The sequence below is a fragment of the Apteryx rowi genome, unplaced genomic scaffold (assembly GCF_003343035.1).
Source record: "Apteryx rowi isolate R43461 unplaced genomic scaffold, aptRow1 scaffold_38, whole genome shotgun sequence".
In the NCBI taxonomy this organism is placed as follows: domain Eukaryota; kingdom Metazoa; phylum Chordata; class Aves; order Apterygiformes; family Apterygidae; genus Apteryx; species Apteryx rowi.
In genome coordinates, this window is record NW_020450307.1 from 3,637,809 (window position 1) to 3,651,922 (window position 14,114).

Below are 14,114 nucleotides of genomic sequence, written 5' to 3' on the forward strand. Positions count from 1 at the left end.
AATCCCCTTTGAGTATTTAATAAGGTAATTAAGATAACTTTCATTAATCTGTTAGGATTTAATTTAGAAGCCCTGTCCTGTTCATGCTATCTGCAAGGAATCAGGAGGAAGCTGACATAATGGCTATAGTGTGTGGCATTTATAACTTTTCATGAGACGGTTGACTCAAAACTCACTTTTGCTCAGAGTTGATTTAGTCATAAGAGAGTCTACTCCAAGCAGCTTTCACCAGAAGGCACAACCAGAAGGCAACCAGGGCTTTGAATCTATTATTGCAATCACATAACACAGAGATTTTATAAAAAAGACTTGAGTTTTAACTAGTTGAAGCCACAAACTGGATTCTTATCCGAAATCACTGTCAACCCATAGAAAGCAACCAAGTCCATCAGAAAATCTGGCCCTTTCAAGTCAGGCAAAGGGATTAACTCTGGCCATGTTAGAGTTCTATTAACCTGGGGAAGGAAGCACTAATCTAACATTAGAAAAAATCTACATGATTGGATTTTCAGAAAAAGGAACATCTTTCAGCTGATGATCAAATTGTTGAAGCTTTGCTGATATATACCAGCAGAAGCCTTGGTTCTTTTTCTTCTAGGGCAGGGAGAAAAAAATATCAAAACCAAATGTTGGGCTTTTCTCTGTTTTCCACTGCTGTTTCCTACTGTACAGGCTGGAAGGGCTGATTAAACCAAATATGTATCTCTAGACAGCATGGTCCTCGGTTGAGTCTTTCAGAAGTCCTTTTAGTTCAGTATTCCAGGTTCCAAAGATTGCTGAGTAATGGAAGAAAGGGAGGATAAATGTTATTCCCTTCTCTCCCCAGTTTCCTTAGAGGGGATCATGGAATCTGCAGCAGCAGCAAAGTCTCTGCAAGCACAAATGATGTGGCCACGGCAATCTCTCACTGGCACCTCTGTGCACTGAGACTGGCCCAACCAACACCTTCTATCACGTGAAGGTATTTCATGGATTAAGTGTAATGGCCCTTTGCTGCATAACAAAGAGGGCAACTTCATATTAGGGAAATGCACTGCCTGTTTACAGCACAGCAGTAGACATGATTGCTAGGCACAATGTCTTATTCCCTTAATATATGATTGTTAGGCACACATCTTGGCACTATGGATAGACCGTGAAAGCTGTAAATGAGTGCTCTATCAGTATTATCAAATTTTCTGTAGCACTGAAGTGATTGATGGTAAGACCCTGGGCTTCTACCCACATGTCAGTCTGTAGGAGTGCCACAGAGACATGTGCAGAAGATGCAAAGGGGAATAATCAGAACAACGGTCCCTGGTCCCAAACGAAGTTGAAAAGCATCAATGGAAAAAACAGGAAACTTGCAATAAAACAATGTCACTGAACTGAATGTCAGCCTGAGTTACCAGTTCCTCTGTTTCTAAATGGTAGGTTTGTTTAGAAGAAACAAAGCAAAACTCCCCAAAGACTCTTTCCTTATTGCTCTGTATATAAGGATGCTTTATGCACTCAGCCCCTCTCTCCTCCTTTTTTTTTTTTTTTTTTTTTAATGATTTTTCGGCAACCCTGAGTTCCGCTCTTCCTCCTCACAACGTATTTCAATTCATCCATTTTCACTGTAGACTCTGAGGGTGAAAATAGCAAGGTTTTTCTTCAGGTGTTTTGTCTCCATGTTCTTCCTCTGGAAACTGGCAGCTGTAAGTCTCTTCTCTATGGTGTGATGGTTGTGGAGCCAGTGACAGCCTAGGGAAGTTATGTTCTAGATCTGTAGTGAGAACAAACAAAAGCACTGCACATACAAGAAGTCTTCACAGATGTCAATTAGCTGCCCATTACCTTTAGCAATACAGCTTCTATTTGAGGAAGAGGCAAAAATACAGGTGGAGCACTGCATTAGCGAAACTAAGCAACCAACCCAAAATCATATAGTAAATTTATTCCATTCTGAGTCTGGAGTAAGGGGGACAGCCCCTCTCCACTGTACAACCACAGAGAAGTCCACAAAGATACACTTACTGTCAGCTATGTGGTATTTTTCTCTCTTCAGTGACCATATGCAGAAGTGCAAGAAGAAGGTCAGCAGGACGAGAACAAATACAGCTGCTGCAGTAAGAATGGCCAGGATGGTGGCATACACAGATTCATTTGTATTAGGAACTGCAATTAAATATATTTAACAAAGGTTAAGAAATTATTTGCCCAGACTTTTGTTAGAGGAAAGGTAGTGCTTCCAAGGAAGTTTGGAGATTAATTTTTTCTTTCTGAGGAAAATTAACAACCAGGGGAAAAACACTGCAGGTATTAACAACAAAACTGAGATGCTCCAAGTCAAGGATGCTATAGATCACTGTCTGCAATAAGCATTCATGGAAAAAACATATGCCTGATCTCTTCATGGCTCAAGGACTGGCTCTGGCTCTCTCTCTTTTGCAGCAATCACATATGCACTATCTTCTCTGTTTTGTTTTTTGCTTTTTTCAGGGTATTTGCCTTCAATGTTTCCCTGAAAAGCAGTACAGCAAGCCAAACTTTCACATTTGTGTTAGCCTCATGGAAGTTAAGAGTAGTATATTTGTGTGATTTGTCTCAGCAGAACTAATGATCTCTCTGAATAAAGGACCCAGAGCTGAAAGGTGTCAGTTCATTGTAGGGACAAGGGGGAAGGAAAGACAGAACAGTGCAGCTTGCCACCTTCAAGATACTCAGCAGCTGCAAAGCCTCCACCCAGTCATCCCTATATAATTTGATCCATGATGAGACATTAGTTTTCATTTCTGGGTGTTGTGGACTCAACCAACACTTGTAAAGGAACTGGATGACTAACTAAGCTACCTTTTCCTGAGAAAATCTAGCAAAGCAGCAACAGGTTCAATGGAAAACTCTGATAGTTTGCCACCAAAGTGTGCTCTATTCAAGGACAATTGCTGGGCATTTCTCCCACTTTATTACTGGCAATGTTTTAATGGTGTAATCTTGCCTTGGCCAATGATTCTACCTCTGTTAATACTGCAAGAAACACAACAGTCATTTTCAAAGCAAATATTCATGATAGCGCACTCTGGATGATAACTATACAGCAAGTTACCAGCTGAAGAAGCGTAGAGAAAAGGGAGAGATTTAGACAAACAAATCATTGTGAAGAGGTACCTTGTGCCAAATCTTTAACAGGGAAACCACATACAACATTATGTGTACTGTTGCCTTGCTTGATTGTTAGAAATCCAGAACTTTCACAGCTAAAGGAAGAATAAGAGTCACATTTAGATCATCCCTGTTTGCTCCTTCCTTCCTCTCCAACTTTTCCCTTGGCTCCCTTTCTTCCTTTATTTCACAACTGGTTTCCTTTTTTTCTTTTTATAGCAGCGTAGGCCAAATTATGGATGCTCTCCATTAAGATAACACTAGATCACAATTGTTTAGGTGCACTTTTTTTCAGCCTGTTTCAAGTGACATCCATGTTTGGAATAATTTTACATCAGCTTGTGATGGACCTGAAAGCAGGTTGAACACATACCAGGTTTTTTTGATTTTTTTTTTTTTTGAGACCCATTATGCATAAAGCCAAAGTTGAAATAAACATTGTATACTGCTGAATTTAAAAAAGTAATCAGTTTAATCAATTAGTGATCACTTCTTTGATTCAATTTTATTTTCCAATTTAAATATTAATCATTTGAGAATTTTAGCATGCATGTTTCAAAAAAAATTGATGAATACATACTCAGTCCAGCTATGGCACCAGCCATTCTTAACATTAGAATAGGTTCCCTTTGCACATGGTTGACACGTGAATGTGAAGTCTACAATGCCTATAAGAAAAGAGAACATGAATTATTAGAGGTCAGTGCCTTTACTGAATGGAAAAATAGGAATACTACAGATAAGAGTATGATGAGTTCCCTCTACACTCTTTCTGAATTAGGAATCAGCCCCCTGAATAAATATATAAGCAGTTCTTGCCACCTTTGCATTTTGGGAGATGTATGAATTGACCCTTATGGCAAAGGTACAGAGTACTCTAATCTGACAGCAGAGGGTGTAAACTTAAGAGCCACCAAAAGCAGTAAAACAGACTTTTACTGACAGTTCTAACAGTGTGGAAGAAAAGCAATTCCAAAAGTCTGAGCACAAAACTGAACAGTCCCAAATTTATGAAGGGAAAAGTTGTAAAAATTAGGAAGCAAGGTCTTCAGATGCTGAAGCCRGGGTATAAATGTCATTTCTGTCCTTTGCATCAGAAGCCCTCCCAAAAGCAGTGAATGAAACTGTCTGCTGCTCAGCAAACCACCTATATTGAACTCCACCTTTAAAAATCATTTGTGTTTAAGTTACCAAACTTAACCAGCTCCTCTCCCTCTGCACATTCAGGCAGTTCTGTACAGTAGAGACATGCACTATCAGTACAGCTGTACCCCGGACGACATTTGCAGTCATGATCCTCTGTGCCTGCACATCGGTCTTTGTCTCCTGTCAAGAAAAAAAAGAGAAGTTAGAATTGTCTTTGTAACTGAGGCCAGAAACTGAATCTCATTTAACTGCTGGGCTTACTGGTTGACACTGGTGAAATAGTTTCTTATTGTTCTGTGGTGAAAAAACAAATACCAGAACAGACATACTCCCAGGCATACCGAGTAAAGCCTAGAGGACTCAAATTCAGCACCACTCAAATTTTTACACCATGATGACCTGAGCACTGCATGACTAACCACTGTGACTCCTCTGTCTTATCTGGAATACCTGTAGGCAGCCCATCAATGTAGGCAGGGGTAGACAGAGGTAAGGCTGCAGGTTTGCCTTACTGAAGTTCAGATTCAGATGCTGTAAGGTGAGGGCATCACTGCCAATGACCCAAGAAACCATTGCACATTAAGTCAGCTCTCAGGACACTGAAAGAGCTCTCCTCAATCAGGGTCAGCCCTGGTAGAAGAGGGATGCCCAAAGGATCCCTGGCCACTGAAGCCAGAGCATCTTTTCTGTGCCTTTCCTGACAACAGCAGTTGCTTCCTAAACTCTGTTGCCAGAAGTGTGTCAAAATCCAAGCCATAAAACCAACATCTTCCCTTCCCTCTGTTTCTAGAGGAGTTCGATTACGAACCTTGCTTGAACTCCAAAAACACTAACACTGATTCTGAAAGGCTCCTGAATTCATGACAGCAAAGGATTGATCATATCTACTTGTGTCATCAAAAAATATCAAGTAGTTAATCTGTCACTTGGAGACAAGTTAGAGGAAAAGTGCTGTTCAACCAAAAAGTTTTGTGACCTTAAAGAAAAGAAATTCAGAGGGAAGTACTGGCTAGCTCAGTGGTGCATTTAGAAAACCCACAGTGAGCGGCAAAGATCAAGCAAAGTTTATCTGGTGAAGGAATGTACAGGGCTGCTAGGAAACTGCCCACATCTTCCTCTGATCATCATTGGCCTCTTATTGGAGACTTAATGAAGCCTGGCAGCAAAAGAGGAAAGGTTTGAGGATGTTTCTCTCCTTGTATTAAGTGAGTGATTCTGGAGCTGATCCCAGTGAGCAAAGACTTTCTCACTTCATGCTGAATGACTTTATCTCAGTGGGAAGTGAAATACCCTGGGGTTTCCACACTATCACTGGCAGGTGATAAGTGGAAGGGAGGAACCTTTCAGTCTATTTTAGCATTGGTGACAGAGACTGGATCCCAAGATACAGATCAAACAACTCCCCAGCCACTGAACAGAGATAGCCTGGAGAGCAGCAGGGATCCCTCCTCTCACTCTATATACACTGCTTTCTAATTGATGCATCTCTGTCCTGCTCTGAAGAGGTCCCAATCAGGGATTGGAGAGACATTCATCCTACAAAGCTGATTCAGCCTCTAGCTTTCTCCATGATCACCACCAGCTCGTATGTCTTATTTGTCAATGTGAACATGAAAACACTAGCTTCTGAGCTTAAACCCTCCAATGCACCTTGTGGAGGCCACTGATTAAGCATGACCCAAACAGGATTTAATGGGTGGATTATGAGAGAAGAACTCTATAGCTCTTCACCTATTCATTGTTCATTCCCACAAAGCCCATGTGTCCACCTACTCCCTTCCATGAGGCACTCAGTTTCCTTGCTGTAGACTGGGGCAGATGTATTCAAGCAACTAAGGGTGGCAGGCTGACTCTTACCTAGGCACCAATGAAAGATGAAACTTCTTGGCTAATCCTGTTGCTAACCCTGCAGAACAACAGCACCACCATAGCAGCTAGACAAGGATTCCAGTAACCCTGTTTCTGTTTCAGGACAAACTGATAAGGAAGGTGTATTCCTTGCTGTAGGTCATACAAACAGCTGCATGTTCTGGATTGTTCAGCTCTGGCTACTGTTATAGATGGCACTAAATTAGAAGCATTAGTATGCCTGTTCCTGGGACCATGAAAGGGGACATTAGAATCACCTGTTCTGTCCTTCAGCCTAACAGGCATAGAAATGTCACCCAGTAACTCCTGTAACTAGCCTATTCCACTTCTAGTGTCTTACTTTGACTTAAAAGTCGCAACCAAGGGAGAATCCATTAACAATTCATCACCATCATAGGCCCAGGCGAGGACACAGGTTAGAACAGGCTGTTGAAACTAATGCTCACCTGAGTCCCTGTCTCACCATTCACATCTGAGACAAGCATAGGTCAGCTGCTTTGTAAGTGAAGCTGAAGGTGTTGAAGTGGGACGTCTCCCACTCTTCAGGACCACACACTTCAAAGGACAGCCTTGCAGAAAGCATCACTCCCTGCATCCCCACTGAAGTCTGAATGGCACAGACAATATTCAGAAATCATCTCTGAATTGAGCAAGGGGTCAGAACCAGTGTTGGGTGAACACTTTTTTTCCATGTGAGCAAGGCCAGCCCTCAGAAACCTTGCTTCCCCCTCCTCACAACAGAATAACAAGTATAGTCACATTAAAAATCCAAAACATGAGTCCACTCTGAAGCTTATAGCTAAGGCACATTCTGAATTAAGGGGGCAGGAGACAAGCCCCTGCAGTTTTGTTCTGCATTTACAGTTACTCAGGATACACTGACATTTACACACACACACACCATTCCCCATATTTGTTTACTGTGGTTGACATAAATTAATACTGACAAATGAGAAAAAAAGACAGACATCTCATTCCCTTACCAGTGTCTGGGCTGCATTTGGGGCAGCATTTCTTTTCCTCCTTACTGATCAGCCTCAGTTCACCATTCGGGCATGGTGTTGCCAGATCTTGCTCTGTCAATGGCCACAGACACACCACAAGTAGCAAGCAAGCTTGAGTCTTGAGGAGACCAACTTCATTTGTTTCTTCAGTCATGGCTCAAGCTACACAACTCAAAAGCACGCTAGGGTGGGCTTGTATTCGGACTTCCCCTTCAAAAGTACTCTTTCCTCTGACACTGTGGGAAGACACTGCGCTTTTTGTAGTAGTGACTGCACTCTTCCTGTTACTGTTTCTTTAGGGGCGGGGAAAAGATTTTATTTTACCCCATCAAATTCTTACAAAAAGCAGGGCTAAGGAGCCACACACAAGTGACTACATTAAGAGAGCAGTAGGTAAGGAGCAAAATGTAGGATCGCAAAACTTGATTTTCAAAGGATCCTGCAAACTTACACACACTTGAAAATGAATGCAAATTACATTTGGGTGTGAACTTCAGCTCTCTCAGACTAGTTCATTTCTGACTTACAGTTCTTAATGAATTTAGAAACCCTCAAGGATTTAACTATCAGGTGTGCAATGTAAAGTAAGCCCATCCACACAGCTTTTCTGATTCTGGTCATTGCTTTCAACTTCCTCGCACTCTGGATCATGCAACTCTTATTTTCCAGAGCTGATATAACTCCATATAGATCCCATGAAGCCAAGAGGAATAATATTGTCTTCCCCCAAGCTGCAAGATCAACCCTGGTACCAAAACTGAAAATGGCAGTGGGCTGCAGTGGGCTGTCTAAAGACACATACTACTCCTCCACCCTCTGCCCCACAAGGATATAGGTAACAAGAGACAGATGCTCAGCAAAACTTCACATAGGCACAGACATGTTGTCTGTAATCATCACCTGCTACTGGGTCTCAACTCCAAAACATTTTGTCTTATATAAACACACATGCACACTCCCATCTCTCTGCTTTAAGTATAAGCAGCTTGCTTTTTCTCTTGTCCTTTCTCTTTCCACTGCACTCAGGGTTTGCTTACTTCCCTGTAGCTTGTGGTTGCTTTTATGTGTGCACAGTGAAGATAGCATTTAAAATCCAACCTCATTCTCAACTGAACAGATGAATCCTGATGCAGAGGCAGTTTTTAACGGATTCTTTTCCACACTGCGTGCAATGACACATAGGTCAAGGCAAGGGAGAGTCAGACCTGTGATGAGAGATGAATGTTTGTGGAAAATGCCATGTCTACAGCACTTGACATTTGCAGTGTTAGTTCTTTAGTTAAATACACAGCCAAGGTAGCCTGGACAATCTTCCCAGCCATACACTGTCCCTCCCCCTTCAGTGTGTTCTACACTTCTTCCTGAAGACTCATTTACAGATGTCAAAGAGCAGATCAGCCAATGCACTCTTCACTTAGTCCTTGGTCTATTCAGGTATCTACCCATGTTTCTGCCCTGGGCAGGAGACAGTCGCATATGTTTGGTATGCAATAGTCCCTTCTAGTTTTCCAAATGTACGCTGCAAAGCTGCTTGTACTCATAAAAGTGCTTGATAAAAGCTTTCTATCAAAAGCTGGTATCCAAACTAGCTGCAAGCAGGCCTCTGCAGTCATTGTCATACAATGCCCTTAGCACGCCAATATTTATGTTTTTGAAGCAAAAGTCCTCCTCCTTTGTACTTCTGCCACACAGAAGATCCCTTCTTCTTACCACACAGCATTGGTTGTAATTGCCACAGCCTGTCCCCTCTACCACTCATACTACACTGCAAACCCAGAGACACACTTCCTTCTGCAGCTGCTGCCCAACCAGCCACAAAGACTGCTGGACGCCACAGTTCTTGGATCCAGTCCCTCATGTCAGGGTTCCTTTCCTCACCTCATCCAAAGAGCATTACTGCAATGCTTGTTCAACACAGGGACAGGAAGAGCTACTCACACTGGTCAGGGTGCTTCCCTCATACAGAAAGCAGAATGCACTCAGCAGCCTGCAAAATTTTGCCTTGCGCTCTAACAGACTCTGCAGTGTCTTATGATGAAGACAAGTTCTTAGACAAAAACACTGGACACTGCAGCAATATACACTGCAGACAAATCAGTGTTACAACTGCTTCTGAATTGTACACATACCCAGACCAACTCTGAGGATATTTTTATCATCCCTGGCTCTTAAAACAACTAAATAGGTTGTTTCAATATGGAAAACTTGTTCCAAAATCCTTACCATGATCACATTAAGATTCATGCTGTGGCATTCTGGCTGCAGTACCATTTGAAAATGTTCCTCCTTACACAATAGGGCAAGGAAGACCTGGAGCACACTGAAGGCCCTCCACTCTATTGTGGCAGAAGATATAACTCCTGGGGGCAGAGCAACTCACATCTGCATTGATAACAAGTGCAGCTACTGCTCTTGTATGCAAGATACTTGCCAAATTCACCCTTCCACTTTTTCCAAACCCCCAGCCATGATTTCTTCTTCCCAGCAGCATCTGCCTTTGAAGTCAGGTGCTCCCAGTTTCATTAAGCAATAGTGTGTAGGCTTCCTGCAGACATAAAAGGGCTGCAAACTCACTTGCAGTAGATAGCAACACAGAATTTGTAGGATACATATCACAAATGGTCTAAGGAGTAATCTTGACAAATCATTTGTTAGGGAGATGAACAGAGAGAAACATAACTCAGGAATAGGAAGAGATGGGATCAGCTCTGTGTTGCTGAGGGGCTTGGCCCGCTCCCAGAAACTTTCTCAGGCTTTGTTACCTGTACTTGCACCCTGGGTAGAGTCCCATTGCTAATATCAATGCCGAGAAGACAAACCCTGTTAGAACGCTGACAGTTGTCCTGATGCCAAGGCTGGAGTCCTGAGGAGCCGAGAGTCATTTAGCATCACTTTCTAGAAGCTACTCCTCAAGGCCATACCCCTGGAATACCTGGCACACCAGCCACTGATAATTAATGCTGCTGAAAAAAACAACAGGAAGAAATATTACTACCAGCAACAGTTAGGACAGGTAATTTTATAACTAACAAAGATTTGAGTAGTAAAAGACCTGATTTCTAAGTTAGGCAGCACACTTAGACTCCTGATGCCTTACTTTTTTTCATCTTTAGAAGGAGAAGTATAGCAGTATCAACAGACTAGACCATGTATACTAGAAGGGACAATGATTCCAGGTGAAGGAAATGGCCATTTCCCCGAAGTTCAAAGATGAACATTATTAATTAGCACTACTCAAATCTCAAACAGGAACTTTAACCAGACTTTTTGCTCAGCATCATAAACCCCAAAATAGGGAAGGGACCTCCAAAGGTGCTACAGAGACAGCTGGCAGATGGTAGACAAGGGTACCCCAGCCCTGGCAAATCCTGCAGGCACTTAGTTGGCATAACTGATAACATAATCAGGATGCTGGTGAGCAGGTGCTTATCAGACCTAGAAATTAACCATTTCTTTCCCTCTGTCTTTTTTGAATGTTGGTGCTTTCTGAATTGGTCTGTACATGTTTTCATTCTTGTTCAAGCATTTACAGTCATGCTCAGATACTGCCAGATGATGGAACATTTACAGTCAGATCACAAACAATAGTTGTACATGCCAAGTCTAAACCACTAAAGTCAGCAGTGACCTTTCAGAGACAACTTGACTATCTGGCTGCAAAATCTTTGGGGGTTTTCTAAAGCTAATCTTACCTGTCTCTGAGGTAGTGACATTTCATCTGCTGACCCCTTTCTTGTTCAGTCCTATAGGTGATGTATGTCGATGCTGCTAGGTTCCATGCTACTGCCTGGTACAGATCCGATAGAATTTCCAGAATGCTCTGCATCTACGAATAGAACAAAGATCCATTACACTCATCAATAAGCAGTAGCTTCCACTTCCTCATCACCTCTTCGGTGGGTTTAATCAGCAGCAACTAGGGGATTAACTAGAGTATTTTTTAATTAAACTAGACTTTTTAACAAGTAATCTTCACAGGCTTTATCTTCCTCCAGAAACAGAAGTTTTGTGGCCTGGAGAGCTTTTTTCAACCCATATGACCAACGTTCAAAATTGTAACCCCAAGGGTTGGAAAGGCCATAGGAAGCAATGTGGTCTTCAAGGTTGCCTGAGCACATACAACATGCAGTGGTTTCTCCTTTGCCTGAAACAGGAAACATGGTACAGTCTAGACCAGGCAAAGAAACGAATCTAGAGGCTGAGGCAGAAATGCCTCAGGGTCCAGAGTTCCTAGCTTCCATTAAAAAGGAGCAGCCTAATGCTGCTGCCACTGTCCCTTTCAAGAGAGGCTCCCCAAGGACTTGTACAGGAGTTTGAACTGAAGGGTGACTAACATGTCAGGCTCTTGTTCCTCAGACTTGGATGAGGAGGTCTTAATTTTTCATGACTATCTCAAGGAAATGAAACTCAGTTCTGAGTGTGGGGCCTCATTGCTGTGTATCAGGAGACATGAGAAAGATGGGCTTCTCCTTCCAGCAAAGGAGGGAGACACAGAAGCATGTATGGCAAAAGACCACAATTGCAGCAACTCACCTCCTATCTCAGCCTCTAGAGGAGCAAAGAGTCTCTTCCAGCCACACCTGCCCCTGTCCATGTATAGCTGTAAGTTCAGGGCAGACTAAGGCTGAAACAGTGTACACAGTGGTGGAACAGAAGAGATGTTACAGATCCCCCAATCCTTTCTCTCTGCTCTGTGCTACCATGGTCTGCACACATGACACTAGAAAGAGTGCTCAAGGATGAGATTTGAAGAGAGAACCAGTGGGTTCTTCCACCCACGGCCATGCACAGATAGGGCAACTTTCATCTCTGTCTTCAAGGCACACATTTCCAAGAGTACTTACAAAGCTGGCTAGGAGTTCCACTTTTGCCCACCATAATGGTATCCAGCTGTGTGCTGAACATTACACACATTGCCAGGCACCTAATTTTAGTTTCCTTTTAGCTTGGGGCCAGTGGAGCCATGATTTTGCTGAACTGTCCAAATCACTAACCTTTTGGGAAAAACAAAAGAAAAAAAAAAAAGCAAAGGGTACAATCACTTCTCTAACATGTAATTAGTTCCTGCAAGTTTAGTGGCTTTACTGACACTGGTTGGACTTAATGTCGTCAGTCATAGGCCAGGGAGAGTACTTGGTTTCCTGACATTGAGATTTTGCTGATTACCCATAATGAGTGATCAAAGAAGCAAGCCATGCAGTTCTCCTACAAGTAAGAGTTTGTTCACATGAAGTCGATGCAATTTCTGAATGACTAATGAAACATGCTGGACTGAGGTATAAACTGCCGTGTAAGTTCCATCTCATAAGCTGTTTTTGTCTCACTGTGGGAAACTCCATTGCTATCTAAAGGATTCACATGCAGTTGTCATAATTTGCCTATGTTCTTGGAATCCAACTTTTGGTCAGTCTAGTTATAGATACCTTCACTATGCCATCACACCTACAAAAGGTGTTACTCCCATCCTAGACCTTTCCTGGACAAAGGATTCTACAGCTGCAAAGGAGCTCTGAGCTCTGCAGCAATGGTAAGACTGTCCCATTTAGCAGTGGGAGAATCTTGCCTCTGTGACCAGTCTTCCAGGTCCCGTCACGGTCAGAAGTCGGTAGATGTTGTGGGCTACAAATCATTGCCTGATACAGAGGTAGTATATCACACCTCTAAGAAACAGCGGTTGCTGGAATGGAGGCCTCTTTGTGGCTAATCCCTTAGTTCTCAGTTTAGAGAATAAAGAATGATTCTCCACTATGCCTGGCACAGCCCAAATAGCAAGTTACCTCCTATTTACAGAAACAAATTAAAAAACAAAGTTTCATGTACCTGGACTTCTGCTCAGATCCAAGCCATTTTCCACACCAGAACTTGCCGGAATGCTAGCCCAGCTTTACAGCTGGAGGCTGGTCTTATTGCAAAACCTCTGTCAGGTGTTGCTTGCATAGAAGAGCAAGAAGATCAGGGAAAGTCACACTGTTAACAACATTTGCTCTCACCAGGTTTTTAGTTAGACTGATTGCACAAGATTCCCTGTGATTCATGACCGATAAAAAAAACAACTAAAGGACAGCTGCTAACTAACTTTTTGCTCATGACAGGCAGATCCCATCTTATCTAGGCTGACAGGCAAAATTTCAGTGTCCAGAAAGAAAATGGAACACATTACCTGTGTCCTTGCTCATTGCCATGAAAAGCATGAACTCCTCTGGAGAGAAACACTCCCAGTCACCCAGCAGAGCAGTTCTCAGCACGTGAACATTCTGTGCCCAGAAAGCTGGACATATTTCAGACAAATTCATTTTACAGCCAGCTCTTAGGTACGGCCTACACCACCATGATGCTTGGGCACCTTAACATCTTTAATGCCCTGAGTTTTCCAGCATCCCTGAGGAAAGGGGTCTGTTCTCCTACTCTCCCACTGGGGTCCTAGGACATGCCAGGTGATATGACTTGTCATACAGGGAACCCTGTGGCACAGCAGCAGTTCTGATGTGCTGCAGAAAGCATAGAGGAACGCCCCGTACATGGGGCGCAGGTCAGCGCCGCAGTAAGCACACACTGAGCATGACCCTGTATGGGACACAAGGACATCAGCCCCCTTAGAAGGACACCATGTGGGTAGCAACAGCTCGCATAGCCCTGTCCAAGAAGTGGGGTAAAAAGGCTTAAGGTCCACTGACTTATCTGTAGCCTGAAACTAGAGGGCAAAATTGTTAAATGTTGCTTTCAGCTGCTGACCTTTAGACCAGCCTCAAGATTTTGGAGTGACTAGGGCTAGCTAGTCTGGGAGTTTACAGAGTCCGGGGTGTTTGCAGAGCCTGGCTAATGCCTGCCCTCTTTTGGCACACATGGAGAATTACTGCCCTGCAAACACCAGGTAAGCTTCACATCCCAGGAGTTGAACAGCRTGGCAGCAGCACAGATGGTTCCTGTGAGGCCATGTGCAGGTCCCATTGGCAAATTAAATCCTTCTCACCC

At 43.0% G+C, this 14,114-nt stretch overlaps 1 protein-coding gene across 2 annotated transcripts; it reads right to left on the reverse strand.

Annotated features, from left to right (window-relative positions):
• Positions 1-1,553: 1,553 nt before the first annotated feature.
• TNFRSF18 (TNF receptor superfamily member 18) lies at positions 1,554-10,967 on the reverse strand. Of its 2 annotated transcripts, none has more exons than XM_026074122.1 (7): positions 10,835-10,967; positions 7,122-10,105; positions 4,315-4,449; positions 3,704-3,791; positions 3,130-3,218; positions 1,999-2,139; positions 1,554-1,747 (listed from the first exon to the last, which is right to left on the reverse strand). In XM_026074122.1, exons 2-7 carry the CDS (start codon positions 7,294-7,296, stop codon positions 1,596-1,598), a joined length of 780 nt encoding a protein of 259 aa, XP_025929907.1. In that variant the 5' UTR covers positions 7,297-10,105; positions 10,835-10,967; the 3' UTR covers positions 1,554-1,595. The 2 variants fall into 2 exon arrangements, with proteins under 2 accessions (XP_025929907.1, XP_025929906.1); XM_026074121.1 differs by having other exon boundaries at positions 1,554-1,771.
• Between the last annotated feature and the right edge of the window lie 3,147 nt (positions 10,968-14,114).